Genomic DNA, 23,641 nt, shown 5'->3' on the forward strand with positions numbered 1-23,641 from the left:
ACTCCAGCAACCCTCAGTTTGTTTCCTGAGATTAAGAGTCTCTTATGGTTTGCCTCCCTCTCTGGTTTTGTCTTGTTTCATTTTTCCCTCCCTTCCCCTACAATCCTTTGCCTTGTTTCTCAAATTCCACATATCAGCATAATACCCCCAGTTCCATCCACATTGTTACAAATGGCAAGATTTCATTTTTTATGGCTGCATAATATTCCATTACACACACACACACACACACACACACACACACAATACACACACACACCACATCTTCTTTATCCATTCATCTGTCGATGGACATTTTGGCTCTTTCCATAGTTTGGCTATTGTGGACGTTGCTGCTCTAAACATTGGAGTGCAGGTGCCCCTTTGGATTACTACATTTGTATTGCATTTTAATAAGATTTCCAGATCATTTCTGTGCATGTTATATTTGAGAAGTACTGCCCTGTCCTTTTAGCCAATAGGTCTTTGCCTCTTCTATGTTACTTTAGGACTTAGGGCTCATGCATATGGAAGAAACAGGGTTGAGTAGAGGGCAAGAATCCTGGTAACCATAACTCAATCTAGTTTATATGGTTCTAGACAGAACCATATAGGGAGTCACATAAGGGCTCCAAAATGTCAGTTGCCACTGTTGCTGTGGGTATTTTTATTATTATAATACAATTGTCATCATTATTATTATTTATTATTAATGATTTCTCTTACCTGGAGCATCAGTTTAATTGCTTGAGCTCTACAAACATAAGGAAGCTTAAGAAACACATCATGGAGTCAAGCTTATAGGAACAGCCACCAGAGCACTCTGCTTCCATACAAAAACAACAAATACTGAGTTTTCCAAAGAAATCCAAAAAGAGAAATTATCTTTAGAGCACAAAATCTGACATTTTACTTGATTATTATCAATTTCATATCCTTTTACAAAAGATTTGAATTTGAAAATGCTAATAACATAAAAAATAGGTTATCTTTGATGTGGGGATTGAATGCCAGGCCATGCCGCTTGGTAATCAAGTCTGACCTAACCCTAGGCCGATTATTTTGAGCTTTAAGGCTGAGAAATGATTTGATAGCAAAACATTTGTGTCTAGCAGTCCATCTAAAGAGGAGAGTAAAGAGTAAGATGCAATTAAGGAGTCAGAGCAATCACTCAGAGTGTCTTTGGAATACTTTCTTTGCTGAATTTAAAGAGTCATAGCTGACAAGTGAGTTTCTCTCTCTCTCTTTTGAAAAATCCCCGTAACTAATTGGTATTGACTGTATTCAATCTTGCACCTTTGCACAACATACAGGACTCTGTATGGAGGGGCGTCCCTTCTGACTGTGGACTGATAGACTTCTAATTGTGGTCACTGAGTTAGTCAATGAGATAAAAGCTTGCTTTCTTGTTGCACATTTGGTCGTGCTACTTGCCTGAAATATTTGTCTGCCCTAAAAGGCAATCTGATCTCTGTTGTTATTGCAAATGTTTTTCTTCCCCTCTGGAAACTTTTGGGGGGAAAAAAATTTTTAATCCACTAAAGAGCAAGATATGGTTCCAAGGGACTATGTGCCTTCTCAAGTACTTACCTGGTTTGGGAGGGAATGTAATAAAGCACCCTAAATTGCGTGAATAGCTCCAGCATTTTATGAAATCATTACACTGTATGAATATTTTTTATATCCTGAGAAACAATGTGTCTGGTCAAATAGGTGTGGGAAATGCCAGGGGCAAGTAATATTAAGCAAATTCTATATTGAGGGATATCTTAAACTGTACTGTGCTAAATGTTTGTGATTACAAGAGGCTGCCCAAAATATGCAGGTACTCCTAAATATATTTACTGTAGAGCCCTTTTGCATGAAGCACATCATAGGATTAGTGTTCCCCTGAATGTAAATTAAGTTTTAATTATAGTTACTTATATACTGATAACAGTAACCACATAAAATTTTAAATACTAATAGGAGAGTGACATGCTAAAATTTTTACAATGAGGTGTTCAATTCAAAAAGCTTTTAAAGTGCTATGATAGTGGGGCGCCTGGGTGGCTCAGTCGGTTGAGTGTCTGCCTTTGGCTCAGGTCATGATCCCGGGGTCCTGGGATGGAGCCCTGCATCGACCTCCCTGCTCAGCAGGGAGCCTGCTTCTCCCTCTCCCTCTGCCACCCACCCCCACATGTGCTCTCTCTCTTTCTCTTGCTCTCACTCTCTCTCTATCTCAAATGGATGAATAAAATCTTTTTTTAAGTGCTGTGATAGATACATAAAAAGGCAGAAAATTTGAAATAAGATAGTTCTTAAAAAATCAAAACTATCCATGACTAGAGTAGATTGTCCCAATAATACTAGCCCCTAATTCTCAAATATCACCAATTGGTTATGATGATTGAGAATTAACAGTTTAAAGCAACTACAGGGGCTAAGTCGGTGAAGCCTCCTACTCTTGATTTTGGCTCAGGTCATGATCTCAGAGTCATGATCTCAGGGTCCTGAGATCTAGACCCACCTCCCACTCTGTACTGGGAGCCAAGGCTCCTTGAGATTCCTTCTCCCTTTGCCCCTCCTGTCCCCCTCCCCACCCCTGCATGGGTGCCTGTTCACACCCTTCCTCACGCTTTCTCTGTCTCAAGTGAATAAATAAAATCTATAAAGCAACTACAATGGTACTATTGCTATTTGGCTACAATGAAAGACAGAAAATATATAATTACCCTAGAATGTTTAACAGTCCAATTGGGGAACAAAGTTTAAATAAATAACAAGAGAACAGTAAGTCACTTTAATTTCTCATTAGGAAAAAAGAATGATGGCATTGATAATTAATTTCTTCTAAATGTTCCCACCAGCCCCCACTGTTTAATATCTTGGTATAGGTTCATATTCCCTACATAGTAAAATCCTTCTAAAATGAAATATTTACTTAGTAGATAACAAAATAGACAAGTAGACTGACACTAAAGAGTGAAAAACAACTTTTTAAAATGCCGTGTTATAAGATTAATAAGATAACGTCACAATTGTTAAAAACATGTTCAGTTATTATGTGAATGTTTTTAAAATGGCATTTTTGCTTCTTAGATCTCATATAGTACATATTTTTATCAATATTGAAAAGAAAGCATATCTATCATTCATATCTTATATAAGATTTTAAATTTACATATTTATTCATCCTGATCAAAAACTTCAACATTTTATACAGTTTTAATTCCTTCAGGTAAATTCCAGTCAATTTATATTTTGGTTTATTCATAGAACATCTGAATTTATGTGGCTTATGTTTTTAATGATAACAATACAATATAATTTAATGACTCAGTTTCTGGAATCCCATGAATAAAATATCAAAGATGAATTTAATTTGCAAGACATTAATGAGAAGCTTCAGTGCATCTCCTCCTTCTGATATCTTTTAAAAGATACCTAATTATTTTTTACTCACCAGTATTATGAAAACTGTAAAACAAGTCAGGTCATATATATTTGCATATGTTTTATTTTTTAATCACTTTGAGAGACTGTTAAATATTTCTTCCAAGAAGATGAAGAAGAAGGGGGGGGAGGAAGGGGAGGAAGAAGAAGGAGAAGAAGAAGAAGAAGAAGAAGAAGAAGAAGAAGAAGAAGAAGAAGAAGAAGAAGAAGAAGAAGAAGAAGAAAAACTAGGTCTGCTTTCAGTTTATCCTGTACAGTATATTAAGCCAGCTTGTGAACTTGACCACCCTGGCACTGTCATGGATTGTTGGTCTTTCATCTTCAAAAATCAGTGAAGCACGAGCATACATTTGCTTTCCACTGGCAACATTCTACACTTGGCTAACCCAAAACGAAGTCAAGAAGATTGGGATTTTTAAGATCAGCAGTGACCAAGAAGTATTACAATGTGCTGCTCCATTATGTCAGATTCCAAAATCTTAGACATCAAAATAAATTTCAAATGTTTTACTTTCAACTTCCAAATACCTTGGAGGGCTCTGTGTCATTGAACACCAAAGTTTCCCATTGTGTAAATGCGTTCATGTGTTCATGAAATAGAAGCAAAGTGACATGCAACCAAATATGAGTTTTTAATTCATTTTAAACAATTCTTATTTGAAAAGAATGTATTAGCTAACCTTTTTGAGCATTATCTACCAGGTACTTTTCTAAGCCATTTTGTAAGTAACAAATCATTTTTCCTGCAAAACAATTCTGAAGTAGCTTTTATTATTGTTGTTATTGTTGTTACAATTTACAGATTTAAAAAATGGAGGAGAGAGAGAAGTTAAGCAACTTGTTGAACTATTATATAAAGATAAAGTTGCTGAATATTATATAAAGATAAATACATAATAAAGATCTTTTGGATTTTTCTTAGGGGCTATGTTATCATTGGGTGACTTTTTTTTTAATTCACTCAGAAGATATTTATTTAATACAACTATGTGCCAGGTACTGTATTAGGAGCAAGAGACAGATGTATAAACATGATGAATACCTCCACGATGCCAAGCATCTGGATAAGCAACCATTACCCAAATCCACACATGTATTAAATAATTATTGTATTAATTCAACAATATATCCCAAATGCCTCTCCTCTACCAGGTATTACCTAGAAAGCACTGTTTCAAATAGCTGGCATTTGACAAAAGTCTATAATCAATAATAATATTTTTACCTATTAAACAATTATTAGGCATCTCCTATACAGCTGTATTGAAATGCTATATATTCCCATGCCTCTGCCTACAGAGAGCTTCTGTGATAAGGTTTGTAGCGATGGACAAGCAAGGTAGAAACTGAGGTAAGGAAGCTGGAGGACGAGAAACACATTCTTCACTAATTTAGACTTAGTTCTCTATTGGAAATGTTAGAGTTGACTTACTCTCGTTCTCTTTTGAAGATGGCAGCATTCAACACCTCTTTTCTCTAGAAAACTATGGACTTCTTGTTTCATAAATACTTTCTTTCATGTTTATATACCATAAATCCAATTCTACAATGCATTTCTAACTAGCTAGCTTGATTCTAAGAGCAAATTGCCCTTCTTTTATTATTTTAAGCTGTTTTATCAAAGGTGAGATTGTCATTGACTAAACAATTTCATAACTGAGAGATGTGTGCAAAAAAACAATGAGAAATGGGACTATATTTGAGATGAAATCCTGGATGGTGAAGATTCCCATAGCCATATTAAGACAGTTGCAATCACAGAAAACAGCAGTTATCCTTTGGGACAAATACCTTAGATTTTAGGATTAGAGGGAGAATATTAATGGGGTAGATTAATGGAGAATGAGAAGAATCTGTTTACTGTGCCATTCACTTTATATACCTGGACTTCCCTTTAAAATTATGAATAATTTGCTTTTAAGTCAAAGTTTCATATGAAGAAAGACATTCTCTAATAAAACAAATGGCTCCAAATGAGATCATGCTAATAAAAATGGTGGTGGTGTATAATCTATTAAATTTTCACAATTTTGATTATAATTTATGATGTTTGCAAGTAAACAAGCCTTTTAAAAAATCATTAGCTATCATCTAAAAGCCTATAGTTTTGGAACCAGAAGTTCAATAACTCTTCTAAAAATCTGTATTTCTGCATCAGATAAAGATGGTTGCTCTTATGAGTAAAAAGGAGTGCAGATTTCTAGAAAATTAACTTAAGACAGTGTCTAGCTGTGCTATGGTTGATGTAGATTCTCAAATCAAGAGCACTGTAATTTTTTGAAAAATAATCCATTTCCACTTTTTTGAGATTTGACTTGCTCTCTTTGGAAGAAATGTGATTTAATGAAAATTATAAGAGTTAAGAGTGAAAGGATTGATATTCTAGTTCTATATTACACTAACTTGTCACATGTCAAAAGGCAAAGAACTTAAGCAGTCTTAACTTATTTGTTTGTTTGTTTGTTTTGCTTTAAATTGGGGAGCAATATCTGTCCTGCCTACCTCCTAGACTTGTAAAAATTCAACTCTCTGGATGCAAAAGTTCTTTGAAGGGATAAATATGATATACAAATATAATTTATGCTTCGCAAGGGGGATTTTGGGGGTGGGTGTACCATTTATAAATATTAATGTTTAGTGTATTTCATTGCATGCTTCCCTGTATTGTTCTGTTTATAATCTAATATGTGCTTATTCATTGCAGTTATTTGGGGGAGTATATTTTGGAATTTAGATCTTCTGCAAAATCAAATTTGGACATCGTGTCTATAATATTAAAAAATGATGACTCACTTCATAATCACTACTCTTCTGACTTGAAACCAAATATATTATAATTCAAAAATTTTATATGGGGGAGTTTGATAGCATTCAGTACTGCACTGATAACTTAAATGATATTTTTCTCTGCTTTTGTCTTCACTTAGAGTACCATCCAGGGTCATGTAATAATGTGATCATGTTTGAGAAAATGAGATTCATAATCAAATGAACCAGGGTGCAAGTTGGAACTATATACTACTTCCTACTTGCAAACTGTTAATTTCACTAAACCTTTGCAGCCTCCTGTGGGCCTAATTACTTCCCTCATGAGAGTGTTGGGAAAACTAAATGTGGTGATAAACTTCAGGTGCTTAGCGGGATACCTAACACAGAGTAGCCTTTAGCTGTGGCTGTTGTCATTAACATAGTTCATCTTTTAAACAAGTATTTTTTCCTGTTTTGTTTTGTTTGTTTTGTGTATCTGTATATATGTGTGTATGTGTGTGTGTTTCCTTTTACAGATGGATATACCACTGATGACATTGAGTTTTACTGGCGTGGGGATGATAACGCAGTAACAGGAGTGACAAAGATTGAACTTCCACAGTTCTCTATTGTGGATTACAAACTTATCACCAAGAAGGTTGTTTTTTCCACAGGTTTGTATCAGGGAAGAGGGTTAAGGGAAAGGGGGCTTCCACATATTTTGCAAAAGGGTCCATTGATATCATGACTGGGTCCCAGGGAAAGATGATGAGTAGAAGATTTAGATCTGCTGAAAACCTTCAGAACCCCATCAAGCTCATTGCTCATTTGGGACCCATGCAGTTATTTCCCAGGAGGCATCCCCAACAAAGCCGAGAGGGTTCTTCTATGGCTCTCATCTACCAAGAATGGACTAATGGTTAGAGATAGAATGCAGAAAGAGAAATGAAGATCTGGGTCAGAGTTGTTTCCCCAACTTTATGCATCTTACAGAACTCCTCATAATCCTTTGAAAAATACTGGAGAGAGCCAAGTCAATAGGAGAATTCCACATTTTCCTCAATGATTAAGAATTTCTTTATGTAGCCTTACCTCCTGTTTTGGAGCTAAAAGCCCTTCCAGATGTTGAGATTATCCTGATGCTTTCTCCATTGTTAATCTTCTAGCATTGAGGTTTTAGGTTGTCAAATTTGGTTTCATCAGCACAAAATTTTAACAAAAAAGCTCAGGAAAGTAATACTTTGCTACATACTCTTAAGGGAAAAAACAAACAATAAACCCACAGGAATATTTCTTTTTATGTTTTTCTTATTGGAATGAATTCCCCAGGCACAGAAATAGCTAGTACTGTAACTATACATTTTAATTGCCCTTCTGCTAAGGGCATTCTGTAAGAATACGAAGCCTCTAGCTTTAAAAAACAAACAGAAACTTTTCCTAAATTTGAGGTCTTCTGAATCCCTGAGACTATAGATATGAGTTCATACTTAAAATATTCTTATTTCAATATTACGATACTTATTAGAGCCCAAGATGGCTAGACAGGCTTTCTTTCAATATTAGTAAGAATATCACACCCAAAACACACTATTTATCAATGTGACTTTTTTATGTTCTAAGACTATGTTCAATTACATATCTTGTTTAAAGAGTAATTCCCCAGATCATCACAATCAAAGGACCTAGCTACAGGAACCTGATCCTTTAGTTTTGTCTCCCACAAATATCTTTGAAACCAGTGATTTTCCATCGTTTGGTGAGTCAGAAATCCCCTTAGAACTTTGATGGAATCAGGAAAAAAATGTGATCCATACATGTGAAAACCTTCACAGAACATTAGGGAATTGCTGTGTACCTGAAGCCTTGCCATCGATCCCAGACTTACAATGAATTCTAGGGCTTGTGAAGAGATTTCTAAAATATGATCCGACTGCGCAGCCTTATTCTTATATACAAAAACTAAAACAAACAAACAAAAATCTTACAGGATAGTCTTGCTGAGAAATAGCTGAGGGGGAACAAAGGGGCTGTACCAAACTATCTTATCTTCATAGTTGGAGAGAATGAGTATCTTTGATCGAGTGCCCGAGGCTGAGCAAGGAAGAGCTGGAGTTCTTTTAACTACTCAGGAGTATGAGTGTACTCAACTCTGAATGACTCTTGATAATTAAAAGCCCGGTGTTCTCAGACTACTTTTGCAGGAGAAAGTGCCCTTCACCAGGAGCTAAAATTGAATTTAAGAAAGATATGCAAACTACTTACTGGCCTTAAAAGGAAAGTATCCTATAAATACTGATTGATAATGATGATGTCCTAAAATTGCCTTTCTAGGTTCCTATCCCAGGTTGTCCCTCAGCTTTAAGCTTAAGAGAAACATTGGTTACTTTATTCTGCAAACATACATGCCTTCCATCCTGATCACTATCCTCTCCTGGGTCTCCTTCTGGATTAATTATGATGCATCAGCTGCAAGAGTGGCATTAGGTAGGCCATTTTCTAACTGCTTATGGAGCTTGACTCTGTGTGTGCACGCATGTGTGCATGTGTGTGTGTGTATGCGCATGCACGTCCACTCACATCCTTTCCTTACCCTGGTATTTATGATGCGTGACAAGACTGGACTATGCACGTTACAAGAATTTGGCTGTGAGACTTTGGGTTATCTGATTCAGCATTAAATCAATTAAAAACAAATTAAAACTCTTTCATGTCAAAATTAGTTTACCATATAGCAGTTGGTAATGAAATTAGTCCCATCAATTTGATATTTTTATTGAAGCATATTCATGTAATATCACTTGATAATTGTTCAGTTTGCATCAGTGCTTTTTTACCTGGAAAGAGCTCCATTTTGTCTTTTTTTTTTTTTTTTTTTTTTTCTGAGCAGAAGACAAGGAAATGTATCATGTAACTAACAGATAAGCAAAAAGACTTCTAAAACCTTATTAAGATTTTGGAGTAGCAGGGTAGAGGGCAGAAGACAACAAAGTAAGATTGCTTGGAAATCATCCATAGCATCGCTTATCTTATGCTTGATTTTTTTTTTCTATTGTAACACCAGAGGAAGAGAATAAATTATATTTCATGAACATTTTTATGTTACTAACTCCAGATATAGTAAATTATGATCTTTTACACAATTTTTATTGTTTTTAGTTCTGACTAAGCCCTTTAAAATGTTGGGCTGTTAACTTCTTCACTGTGATATCTCAATTCAATCATCACTTCCCTAGAGAAGTCATTCATTTATTCATTCCACAAATATTTGTTGAACACCTATGTGCCAAACGTACTAGACACTAGAGATAAAGCAGTGCCCTTCTGGAAGATACGCTAGCAGTAAAAAGACAATAAATATATTTTGCTTATAATATGTGAACTGTGTTAAGTCTATAGAGGGAAATAAGCAAGGTAAGGGTGGGATATGCCAGGAGGTACAGTTTACAATAACTTCATTCAGAAATTATTGATGGACCAAAGACTTCAAGAAGACAGACACACTTAAATGTCTGGATGGGAATATTCTAACCTATATACAAATGCCCTGAGATAGTAAAGTGCCAAGGATGTCAGCGAGATGGCCAGTGAGGTGAATGCAAGAGGGAGTTCAGGAGTCAAGACAATGTAGCTCCCCTACATTGTCAATCCCCAAGATTCTGAGCAGTTCCAGGGCCATGATAAAGGTTTTGCTTTTATTCTGAGTGAAATGAGAGAGTCACTGAGTGAAGATGTGACACGATTTGATTTCAGATTGAAAGGGGTCACTCTGGCTACTGTGTTAAGATTAGATTGTGGCAGTTCAAGAATGGAAGGGAGAAGTAATGACCTCCTGGACTGAGTCCAGTCCCCTGTGATATATTCTCTTAAAATACTAGAGAACTTCCTTTTGTAGACCAATTACAGTTATAATTTATATTTATTTGGTTTGTGATGTCCCTTTTCTTCATGGTCCTGAAAGATACATTGAAGAAAGGTCCTTATCTGATTTTGCTTCCATTATGCCTGTAATAACTCACACAATGAATGGTGTTCAGTAAATATTTGCTGAATAAAGTAATGAATGGAATTTGTAAATATCCTCTTACTCCAAAGTGAAAATCTACTGTCAATTTAATGTCTATTACAGGAATAATAAATAAATTATTTACTTTTTAAAAGAAATTTGTAAAATGTCTTTTGATGTGAGTAATTTATTACTTGGTCAGAAATATCTTAAAATGAGATTGAGATAAAAAGCAAAATCAGCACTGTCAGTCTTATAATATACACGTTGAACAGGATAATCTGCAGTTGAAATAATGAAAAGATAAATGAAACTGGGGAATGTTTCAAAATAACTGATATTATAGAAAAGATACAAAAACTCTAAGACACCTAAAGTAAGAATAGAGTTTTTCTGGCCCTGCTCAGAATCAGACATGCAAATTTATTTTTTCTATAGCTGTTTTATGAGCATGTAGAAAAATAAGACAAAAATTATCTTTTCAGAGAAATAAAATTAAATCAGAAAACTTATACTTCCAAAAAATCATAGAAATGAAACTTAACTCAGCTTTCTGAGTCAGAGAGATCCCCATTCAAATGTCGATTATACCATTTCCCATCTGTGTGATCTTGATCTCTGGGCTCTATTTTTACATCACTATTTTGCTACAAAACTGGACCTTGCCATACTCAGGATTCTGGACTCCCAGTGCTTTTACCCAGCATATCTCTCTCTATCTTTCCAATTGTAGAGGGGAAACTACTGTTCACTGTTGGAGATGACCACTCAGTGGGATGAACAATTATAATTTGACCCAGTATGCCATTTCCCATAATCTTATAATGCTTCTATATTATTTATCTGTGCATTACATGCCTAGTTGCCCAGTCCAGAAACATGAGGGCTAGACACCTGCCTCTTTGTTACCCATCATTTCCAGCTTCGAAGTTTTTATAGTCATTTGTCTATATCATCTGTATAATGCATTCACTGATTTCAGTACTACTGTGATTATTTTAATTTATTTTCTCTATATCACATAGAGGATCCTGAAAAACTATTAGCTGGGATTCCTTATTTCTGTCTTGTATACTTTCCTTCTATCCTCCACACTAGTACCAGACTGATTGTCCTAAACACAATTTGTCCCTCGCTTCCCTGCTTAAAGCTGGTCAAAGGCCCCACCTCGCCTTCAGTTTTAAGTTCAGACTCCCCATTAGGCTCTGTATATATGGCTCTCCATTATGCAGCCTTGCTTAATCTTCACTCTCCTCACCGCGCTTCCTGTCATATCCTATAATATACCCCATTCACTTTCTTGAGATGCTTTTGAAGAGCCATGTTCTTTCTCCCCCCACACACAAAGCACACCTTTATAAAAGCCCTCTCTACCACACCTTGAGCTCCAGTCCTTTGTTGCTTGGGTATCTCCCACTCATCCGTCAGGACTCAGCTCCAGGTTTTATTTCCAGACTTCTCTCCTGCTGCATCACGAGGCTCAACTAGGGTCTTCTCCATATCCTCAACATTCACCGTATACAGATGTCTGCCATAGCATTTAATTCACATCTCTAGCCCCTCACTAGATATATAACTATAAATATAAAAATGTAAATAAAGGAAAAGTCTCCAAGTGATTAATTTTACTGTAAATTCATGATTTAAATTTGTCTCCAGGGCCTATCACAGCGCAGGTACGTAATCAGTACCCAGTAAGTATTTTGTGGTGTATATGAATAAGTGAACGAGTACAATTAATCTTTCCAACTATGATGAAAGCAGCAAGGAAACAGGGACGTTATGATTCTAACTCTGTCATTTTTTTTTTCAGGAATTACAACCGTCCTTACAATGACCACAATCAATACCCACCTGCGGGAGACTCTCCCTAAAATCCCCTATGTGAAGGCCATTGACATGTACCTGATGGGGTGCTTTGTCTTTGTTTTCATGGCCCTTCTGGAATATGCTTTGGTCAACTACATCTTTTTTGGGAGGGGACCCCAACGCCAAAAGAAAGCAGCTGAGAAAGCTGCTAGTGCCAACAATGAGAAGATGCGCCTGGATGTCAACAAGGTAGATTCAGAGGGCAAGCCCTCCTTGCTTCTTAAACTCATAGAAGAATGCCAGAAATATAGGTTAATGGCCTTGTTCAACAAATGAGGAAACCAAGGCCCAGGGAAGAGAATGGGTAGTTTTTCCAAAATCATAAAGTTAATTAGTGATGGAGGGATAATTAGGGCCAAAACTCATGATACAACATTTGGATACCTCTTACCTTAACAATAGGGTTGCCCAAACCACATTCATCTGAGAACTACCCTTGTGACTTTTTCCGTATATGAATATAATGTGCACTGTTGTTTACTTTATATTTATTTACAGTTATTTTAAATAACTAACAAAGGAAATCTTATATCACTTAAATCTGTATTACTTGCTGGAAGATAATCTTAAATGAGAAATATGAAACTATGTTATTAAATTCTAGGCTATACTAGATGAAGGCTCTGGGCCTGAGCCCATTCTCTGATTTAAAAGGGAGATAAACAAGTACAGAGATGTATTACAGAGTCACCAGCAACAAATGAAGTCTTTCTCTTTGAAGTCCTCAGGAGGATAGAAAGATAAGTGGAGGGGGAAAAGAGTAATTTTTTCCTTCAGTGACAGATAATCATTTAATGCCTTGCACATGTACCACTTAAGATCACTGGAGCACGTGACTGTAAGAGACTGCCATCTTGCTTAAGTTACGCATAGTCAAAGAACAGTTTTCCATGCAGTTCTAAACCCTGTTTAGTCTTTAAGGCAATGGTTCTCAACCTTGGGTGCCCAATTGACTGGGAGAGCATTAACAAATACTGAAGCCTGATTCCTTTCCCAGAAATTCTTATTTGAATGTACTAGAGTATGCCTGGACATCAGAATTTTTAAAAACTCTTCAAATGTCATTCTAATTTGCAGTGAAGATTTAGAATCTCCATTTTGAGGTTTTTGACAGCAGTTCCAATGCATCCATCCCTTTTTACTACCCAAATGTGCCTTCACCTGGCTTCCTCTATCAAACTTGCTGCACTAAACAGAATATTTATAAATGTATTTTCCCATAGTCCAAATTTAAATGCTTCAAAATAGACAGAAAAACAAGGTCTTATTTTAATATCTGCCATAAATAATGTTTATAAAGTAGTGCATAGTGTTAAATTTAATAAATAGTTCACTGTGATGAAACTAGGAAAATGGTAATACTTTTAAACCATCTGGAATTATTAACCATATCAATCATTATTTAATTGACATTTTAATATTTCTATCTTCAAGTGATTTCCAAGGATAGCATACCATAAATGATCTCTACAGCTGAATTTTATTTGGAGCAAACACAATGAGAGCTTCTAACTTACTGATGTTTTCACATATCCATAGGTCTCATTTTTTGGGGGGGTGCTATTCTCTAAGAAAAGGCACTCCTTCCCTGGGAGATGATATTTGTAATGATGCAAATTTTAAGTATGACCTTTAAAAGCTAATGAACCACAGGTCTAGAAAATTGTCAATTTCTTTACAATACCTGAGTTTTCACTTATTAGAATCTGTCAGTAGATTCCAACCTAGCATTATGGCTTTCTCAAGCTGTCAAACAAAAGAATGCTTTTTAAATCCATTCTATGATTTTTCTGATATTGTAGTGTTAGTTAAATAAATAAACAAACAAACAAATAAATAAATAAAACTATCTCACAGGACTGCAGTTTGAAATGATTCTAAATCAATTGCCTAATGAAATGCTGACTTAATAAGATAACATCTGATCTCTTTTAACTTTCATCTACCCTATTTTTTTATGCCAATTTGCATTTAAATGATAAATTTAAGAGCCAGAGAGTGGCAGTTTTATAGCAAACTGAATCTGGAGAGCTTCAGAGTTTAAATTCAACGTACTGAGATGGAGATAGAGAATGGTTCACTGAGCAAATACCCCACAGTGGTGAAAAGCCCATCCTCTTGGATGAAGTTGGACCCACAATTCAGAGCATAGAATATGAGAGAACAAAAAAGATATCGGAGTTCTTCTAGTATAGTGGTTCTCAAAAAACAGGTGATTTTTCCCCCAGAGGATTTTGACAATGTCTGTAGATATTTTGGATTGTCAAAACTGGGAGGAGGGAATTGTTACCAGTATCTAGTGAATAGAGGCCCAGGATGCTACCAAACATCCTTCTGTGCTTTGAACAGCCTCCTCATAACAAATAACTATCCAGTCCCAATGTCAATAATGCTGAGGTTAAAAAACCCTACTGTAATCCAATCCTCTAGTTTCAAACATAGGAAACTGAGGCCCAGAAAAATATAAGATGCTTGTCCTGTTCTTAAATCTCTTAAATACAAGTGGTTTCTCCACTTTCTTCAATCAAGTTGTGTAATATCAAGACATCGGGAGTTATAATTAGCACAACAGTTCTAAACAAGTATTTTGTAGTCAGTCAAATCCAGCATTTACCATCCATTTACAGTTGTGTGACAGTACATAATAAACAAACGAATAAGCAAGCAAGCAAGCAAGCCTCTCTGACCCTTCAGTTTCTTCATCTATAAAAATGGGGTTAATGCCTCTCTCATAAGTTATTATGAAGATTATTTGTGATAATGTGTAGAGAGGATAACATAGTCCTCAATATATGGTAAACACTCTGTAAGAGGTAAATACTAATAAAATATTAAAATATTATAAATGATAGGAATTATTACTTTTTAAAGTAAAATTTACAGTCTCCAGACATATTGCCAATGTTTGTATATTTTACAGTGTAAATATATAGCATATAGGGTGAAATCCCATTCCTAAAAGGGAGCACTATCTGCAGAGGAATGTTTCATGTTAGAAGTTTTAAAGTCAGTGCAAGGAAATAATTTTTCAACCCGTATTAGCTATAAAATCTATAGCAAACCAGCTACAAACTATCATTTCTTAGGCCAGAATACTTAGAGCCATCCTGATTTGATTAAAACAAAAGGTGACCATTTCACATTTCATACTCCCATGGTTTCTTTTTTAACCCAGCATGAAGGATTAGAGATCTACATAGGGCTCTGATTGCACATCACTTTCTTTTGTGTTGGCATCATGAATAATGCCACTCTATTTCTTATCAAGAATGTCCCTTCTTTTCAACTGTAATTCAAATTTTTTTCTTTTTTTTTTTCTAAAGCTGGGGCACATATAATCAGCTAAGGATTGTTGGATGCTCTGGAAAAATCAGTCACCAGGAGAGGGATTGACCTTTTCAGCTTCCCTTGATGGTTTCCTAGAGATGCAGGCAGCATGTCAGATCATCTAAAGTAATTTTTAAACTGGGCTCTGTCCTGAGGTCAGGGAGGGATGAATATGGGAAGTCTAGCCAAGTGGGAGCCAACTGTTGCTTCAAGGGCATACTTCCACATTTTTCTAATATCTTCTCTGTATTGGTTTCCTGTAAATTTTTAATTTAACAAGAATATATGCAGCTCTTAAAACAATTCTTATCTTGCCATTTAACTGATACAAAAACTAAGGCTCTTAAGGAGAGTAAAATACCCAAGGTTGCATAACAAAATTAATAAAATTTCTGAGACTTGATCTGGATTTTCCAGTCTGTATCTGGTATACATTCTGCTATGTTAGCAAGTACAAAAATAATGTAAAAATTAAAACCTGACTCCACATTACTCCATATATTCAATTCAGTTGACTTCACCTGAAAAAAAAACAAACCACATCTGTTTACACACTAGAGTACATGGCCAACAAACTATCACTTTCATTGTCTTCATGTGACAAATTAAGTCATAAAATACTAAGAATTTTAAATAAACCTCAAACCAAAAAGACGTCTACTGAATATTTTTTCCAAGTATCTTCTAGAGTTGTTAATTAAAAAACAAAACAAAACTATATATATAATATATATATATATAATCTCTATCCTAGTGTTAGGAGAGTCCTTCCTATTATCCCTTGCATTCTTCTATTTGTGTGTGTGTGTGTGTGTGTGTGTGTATTTCCTTATAGAATTTGCTCTTGATTAATTTCACTTCCTTTTCTTGCTTATGGCTTCAAGTTTTCAACTCTCCTTTCTTTCTTTTAAGCTTTATGTTGTTCATTGATTATTTTGCTGCCAATAACTAAGTATATGTATATTTGAGAATTTAGTTACTCCTGCCATTTCACCACCTTGACTCCTACATATCTGAAAAGCCTCCAATATCTTAATTGCATTGAGGGACCCATAAACACTAGTTTTCCAAATAGAACTGTGCCAAAAAGATCTCCATTTGGGGAGCATTCTTTATTCTGTGTTCATGGGTGTTGTGAGTCTCTGTGTTGCCTTTATCCATTGTGCCTAATTTTTTGTAATGCAAAGCTACTAAAACTTTTTAAATCTATTTATTTCTAGTGCTTGGAATTAGATTTTTTTAAATGATACATTAAAAAATACAGCTGATTCAAAATCCTACTCTCTGTTAGCATCAGTCTTTCTAAAGACCAGTAGCATTTACCTACATCCAATTTACTTTAACCACAAATCCTATTCTACTGGCATCAGTCGACTTAATTAGCACATTCTCTACTTTGTCTTCCAGATTTTTTATAAAGATATTAAACAAAATGGGACCCAATATCGATCCTTGTGGGACCCAACTGGAAACCTCTCCCCAACTAGACGGACTACCAATTACGATTTCTCTCTGTATACGGTTAGATAGCCAGTTTTTAATCCATTTATTTGTATTTTTGTTGGAGCCAATTTGTTTAGCTGTTCCCTGTAAAATAATGTATGGGGTCTTTGCAGATAACCTATGGACTTATATCCACAGAGACTTGGAAATAACTTAAATGTTTTCATGATACCTAAATGGAATTTTCCTGGTTTTTTTTTTAATATAGCTATGATGAGCCTAAGCTTCAGTGTTCTATTCAGTCATTATTCCTGTGCTAGAGAAAGAAACCAAGTGCATCATATTTTGAGATTCCTTTTCATTTGTATTGAGAGAATAGAATGTCATTATATACTGTGGCATTTCTTAGTTTTCTTGTGTTTCTTTTGGTTAGTGGAATAGGTAGAGAATTATACATCCTTATATTGGTTGGCGCGAAATTCAAGAACCTATATTTTCTGTCGTAGATTATTAATTTATGTCTAGGAATGTTATGTTTGCATCAAGTCCTTGTTGCTTTATTGTTATATATTTTACAAATAACTATTACCTTGGTAGACTCAGCATTATTATAATGATAGGTAAAAGGCAGTAATTGAGATTGTTCTTTGTTATAGCTCTTGACTTAAATTAATTCCAAAGAAAACCTTTTTTTTTTTTTTTGCTAATACTTACAGTTTAGTTTCTGAATCCTCATGTGTTTGCAATTCTTAATTGGCAAATTGTCATTCATATTGCCCTCCACTCCAGGAGGAGGAGAATTGTCCCCATTCTACCTTACCATCCACTACTTATCCAACTACATTTTTTAAAATTTCTATTTCTTGGTGAGACAGTGAATGATAGTGAATGCTTGTGAATCTTTCCTATGAGGACTTGATGCTTGATAAGCTGTTATTGTATCCTCTGAGTATCATGTTCTTCTCTAATTTTACTGTTCTGACCCAAGGTTCTTCAATTCCAAATTTTTATTGCCTTTGGGGTGGGAGAAAGGTATGGTTTACTTATTAAATTACTACTCTGTTATGGTGTTTTAACCTGCCTTTCAACTTTATTACTTGTTGTGGTATGCATAGTAACAGAGTCTGATAATTGGTATTAGGTAGATTCCAGGAGAAGAGATATTTGACATTTTGCCATCACTAATTTAGTCCTAGTTCCCTAAACATCCAGCCCCTACTGTGTCTGTTTTCCTAGGCTATCTTATTTGTGTTGTTGATACTGTTCTTGTTTTTAACTCTAGCTACTCTTGTTAAAATTGAAGTAGACTGATTTGGTTGGGCAGTATTCTGGATAGAATGCTAATCATTTAGAAGAAAACATGTTTGACAGTTGGAATTTGGGTTTATGATGAAAATAATTGAAGAATGTTGTATTTTTCAAAACCAAAACCAAAGTATATTGCATGATTGTTCTAGTGACTGGGTAAAGTTACATGAAAATTCAGGAAAATCCCCAGATTGTGAGAGTATTTCAAAGACAAGTTGCCTCTTTGGTGCATTCAATTTTTCAATTGATGGTTTGAAAGAGTTAATGATACTCTAATGCCATGATTTAGATCCTAATTTGTTAAGAATTCTTTCCCTATTTCCTTAAACATTATGTTAAAGAGAATGTTCAGTGATTTACATTGAAATATGAATCTTATTGTCTTCTGCTTTTATGCTTTTTTTTGTTGGGTATGTCTTTATTCTGTCCTTCAAGTTCTCTTTTAAGTTCAAATTTAGTGTATGAAATAAGGACTGGTGTTCAAAAGTTTGAATAATGAGCTATTAAATATGTAACCTGTAAAAACATCAAGATGTATGTGACAGTCCTTCGAGGCAATAGGGTCCACTGGGAAAATGATGGCTTTTAGAATCAGACTGAACTGGGTTTACATTCAGGCATGGTCTTTTATGAGCTATGTGACATTAGACATGTTTAACCTTTCCACCCTTCAGGTTCCTCAACTGAAAACTAAAACACTAATTTCTGCCTCATAGAGCTGCTGAAGGGATTAAATGAGATAATTATATTAAGGGCCTTATATAGTACCAGACAAAGAGCACTCAATAAATAGTTGCTATTATTCTGGAGATGGTAGCAGAGAATGTATGTCTTTCTCATTTTTTTCTTTTTTGCTTAGTTCTGTTACTATATTTCTAATTATAAAACTAATTCATGATTTTTTAATGTATAAAAGGCAATGAAAACTGTCTCTATCTCCACACCCAGGCATAATCATTGTTAAAATTGCCTTTTATTCACATGACATACTTTTATTTAAAGAATTATGCCCTCCTATTGTGTATACTGCTATTTTCCACTTCCCTTTTTGTACTTCAAGTATAAATATACATCATTTCTAGTAGCTACAAGATACTTTATTGATATATGTACCATAATTTATGTAACAAGAACCTATTATTAGATATTTACATTGTTTCCAAGTGGTTTTCCATTATAAACAACACTAAGCATTCCATTGCTACATGTTTGTATACCATTGATTCCTGATATACTGCTTAAAATGGAATTGCTGAGTAAAAAAAGTACATGCCTTTAAAATGGTGATACATTATTGCCAAGTTGTTCCCTAGTAAAGTTCTGCTATAATTTATATACCTACTAGCACCTTATGAGAGTGTGGCAGTACACACACACACACACACACACACACACACACACACACACACACATCACCCAGCCCTTAAAATGACAGAGAGACAGAAACTGATGCCTGTGTCCAATTGAAAAAGTGTTAGGAAATGAAGGTAGAAGAATCCAAAACCTATGTCCTCTCTATTCAAAAGCCATAGAGAATAAAACAGCAATAGAAAAACAAAACAAAAACAATCAACACTCAACTCAAACTGAAGCTCTACAGAGAGACAGAGATGCATAAGCAGGGTCAGTATTCATGCAAGCAGAATCCAGGCAAACCCACCCAAGCTATATTTGAACAAATGGGGAAACCATTAGATGCATCTAAGCAAGGAAACAGCATGGCAGCTCTGTAAGAAAACTATAAATGACTCTATCTTCTTAGGTAGAGAAAAAAAGGAAGTCAGGATGCTAAAGACAGATAACAACTCTTACTGGAAAAAAAATACTTCAGGAAAAATTAAAATTTCCCTAAAAAATGTTTTTTCTCACCAAAAATTGGAAGAGAGTATGAAACAAAAGATCAAGGATGGGATGATAAACAAGGTGCTAGGAGGTGATTAAGAAGGCAAAAATGAAGACAAAGCAATCTCTGTAGAAACTAGTAACTGAATCTAAAATAGTAAGAAAGAGAGTAAGTGTGGCAAAGAATCAATGCAGTACTACAAGAGTTCAGATTGTAGAAAATCATGCCAAATGGAGAGAAGAGAAATGCAGAGAGAAAAACCACTTAGAAAAAGACATAATAAATATGTAAAACAGGTACAGGAGATTAAATATGCAGAATCATGTTGTTAGTATAGAATGGAATAAAATGGAATAGAAAAAATCTGATGTCAATAATTATAATAATAATGAATACTTATTGAATACCTTTTCTGTTTTTAGACACTTTACATATATTATGACATGACGTAGTTCTTATTATTATCCTTTGTTGTAGTAATTATAATTTTACAGATGAAGAACTGAGACCCAGAGAGTGTAATTAACTTGCTTAAGGTTAGACAGCTAAGAAATGGTTGAACAGAAAATATGACTACAGGCAACACTCTTAACAAATATGCTAGACATTATATATATTTATACATACCTGCGATGAAATTAATCAGTAAGCCAAAAGGATGTACTGGGTTCCAAGGTAAAAATTATACAATCTCATTACCACCTTATTATATTCTTCTGACATTACTAAACTTCCAGTCAGAAATAGTGAATGATCTACAAGGAAGGAAAAAAAAAGTTCGGACTCAAACTACTCCATAGCAATATTAAATTTTGTAAAATAATGGAAAAATGTTACAGGGCTCTGAGGGGGAAAAAATGTAACCTAAGAATATTATTACTGATAGATAAAGGCAAAAGAATATAAACTATCCTCAGTATCCAAGGTTTAGTGAACAGAGCATCCATGACACCTTATTTAAAAAGCTTCATAAAAAAGTCTCGCCCCAATTAAAGATCGTCAAAGTAAGGAACTTTAGAATAGGAAAAGCCAAGACAGCATGTCAATCTAAAGCTAAACAGCTCCAGAAATTAAAGTTACAGAATAAAAGATAATTCAATTATTTTAAAAAACTAAATACTATATTAAAAAAATAAATCAGGATATGTATTTTTGAAGAGGGAGAAAGTATTGTTTCCTAGTTCATAGCAAGGACTTGACATTTACTCTTTATCTTTAGAGTTTATGAATCAAGAAGTTGAAGATTAAGGATATGTTTAAAATTAACATAGATTATTACGACTGTGTTTCTTGAAGGGTGTACCATAGACTGCCTACATTAGGGTCATCTGGGGTGCTCGCTTAAAAAGTAGATTCCACTTGAGATATTGTAAATCACAACTTTTAGTGGGACAGCTGAGGAATCTGCATTTTATCTCCCAGATCTGTCGTATCCGCTGAAACATGAAAGTTTAAGGATCAGGATTGGTACGATGAACTGACAATTCATCATATACAAACCTTAGATAATAAGAAGGAGATAAAGAAAGTTGCAGATAAGGCATCTAAAGCTAGATGTCAGAAGAAAAAATAAGGACAACCTAAAAGCAAATTTAGAGCATAAATTAAGGTGATAGAATTAAGACCAAACTTGTCTCTTTTTTTTTAAGATTTTATTTATTTATTTGACAGAGAGAGACACAGCGAGAGAGGGAACACAAGCAGGGGGAGTGGGAGAGGGAGAAGCAGGCTTCCCGAGGAGCAGGGAGCCCAATGCGGGGCTCGATCCCAGGACCCTGGGATCATGACCTGAGCCGAAGGCTTAATGACTGAGCCACCCAGGCGCCCCAAGACCAAACTTGTCTTAACTGCTATAACTAGAGCACCTAATCAACTTACCTATCAGAAGAGTAATATTCTTAGATTAAATCAAGCAACTAAACCCAACAAAATGCTATTTATTAGAGACACCTTTAAAGTACAGGTATTGAGAAATATTCTTTGTAAAGTCATAGGCAAAACCAAATGGGATGAATGCAAGTCTGAGGATAACTGAGGATTGGATAGTATTACTTTTTAATAGTATTAATATTATGACTATTATTAGGTTATAAGGATGAATTGGAGGTAAAAAATATCGACTGAGAGATATTTTATAAAAATTGCAGTCCAAAATAAAGGTGTTATCATTGATTAATAGTTTATATGTAATTCATAAAATTAAAATTGAAACAGCATCCAAATAAAATGATAGGAAATAAAAAGAGAAAATGATAGGAACATTACCTGAGTCATGTATTTAATAAAGTTTATTAGTTGTATAACCTCAGTTTTATACAACTCATGTGTCAAAGATACAATAAAAATTAATTTGAAGAACATCTAGAAAATAATGGAAATTTAAAATACTATATAATTAATTCCAAGAGATGTGGTTAAAGTAATAGTGGGAGAGTTATAGTTTCAAACACATTTCTAGCAAGTAATTTTAAAAGTGAATTAAATGCACAATTCAAAAAGTTGAAAAAAAGATCAACAATATATCTAAAAGAAGCAGGAGAAGGTAATTCATCAAGATCAATTATAAGTTAACTAAATAGAAAATCAAAATAAAATAATGTACAAATAAATCAGTTCTTTTAGGGACACCTGGGTGGCTCAGTGGGTTGAGCGTCTGTCTTCAGCTCAGGTCATGATCCCAGGGTCCTGGGATCAAGTCCCATGTCAGGCTCCTTGCTCAGCGGGGAACCTGCTTCTCTCTCTGTCTGCTGCTCCCCCTGCTTGTGCTCTCTCTCTCTCTCTCTCTCTGACAAATAAATAAATAAAATTTAAAAAAATAAATAAATCAGTTCTTTTAAAAAACTAAGTAAAATAGGGAAATAATTGATCAAGGAAAAGCTTATTAAAGAAGCAAGGGGGAGCCAAAGTAGAAATTTTTTAAAAGCATAATAATTGTTTTTTTAAGGTGAAATTAAAAGAAAATTATGCAAAAATCTCAGAAAATGTGGATAAAATATATGATATCCTTAGAAAATATAAATTAGCAAACTGACCTAGCAGAAAGAGAAAACAAAAACAGAGCAATTACCAAAGATAAAACTAAGAAAACTGACAAAACAATGTAACCCCACTCCAGCCAGAAGGCTTCAGCAGTAAGTCTTGTCAAATATTATAAGCAAATATTTCCACTGCCAAAACCATATCTGAGAAAAACAAAAGTATATGAAAAAAAGCTATGAATCCACTTTATCAATGAGTATTTCATTGGAGAAAAAAAATCTTTAAATATCAAGTTTAACCCCAAAAATATTAAAAGCAAACTGCAACATTAAGCACATACTGTCATTTCAAAATAAAATTATAATTTACCATATTAATACATTGAAGAGGTGAAAATTTTTTCATCCTTTCAGTAGATTGCCAAGAGACATTCAGGTATCTATTGATTTCAGTATTCATTTTTGGTTGTAAATTTAAAATCCCTTAGGAAATTGGGAAATGATGGGTATTTTTCTTGCTGTTTCTTTACTTCTCTTCATCTAACCAAAAGCTCTCTCTTACATTTTGTCTTAGGGTGGAAAAGTAAAGGCAGGGACAAGAAATGGATGCTTACCATCACACTATTATTTAATTTTGTAAAAATTATTAGCCAGTGAAACTACATGAGAGAAAATAAGAAATGTTAGAAAAGGAGGAAAAAGGATTTC

At 34.6% G+C, this 23,641-nt stretch overlaps 1 protein-coding gene across 3 annotated transcripts in view; it reads left to right on the plus strand.

The window, feature by feature from the left end:
* GABRB2 (gamma-aminobutyric acid type A receptor subunit beta2) overlaps positions 1-23,641 on the plus strand; it is a 253,324-nt gene that overhangs the window by 199,840 nt on the left and 29,843 nt on the right. For 2 of the 3 annotated variants that reach the window (XM_073890315.1, XM_025867088.2), the window contains exons 7-10: positions 6,699-6,836; positions 8,494-8,646; positions 11,979-12,223; positions 16,769-16,882. In XM_073890315.1, the coding sequence (XP_073746416.1) occupies positions 6,699-6,836; positions 8,494-8,646; positions 11,979-12,223; positions 16,769-16,882 (650 nt within the window). The remainder of the gene's footprint in view (positions 1-6,698; positions 6,837-8,493; positions 8,647-11,978; positions 12,224-16,768; positions 16,883-23,641) is intronic. The other variant, XM_025867089.2, reaches the window with a different exon arrangement.

Source organism: Callorhinus ursinus, unplaced genomic scaffold (assembly GCF_003265705.2).
Source record: "Callorhinus ursinus isolate GAN/ISIS: 27379988/994484 unplaced genomic scaffold, GSC_fseal_2.0 scaffold3, whole genome shotgun sequence".
Taxonomy (NCBI): domain Eukaryota; kingdom Metazoa; phylum Chordata; class Mammalia; order Carnivora; family Otariidae; genus Callorhinus; species Callorhinus ursinus.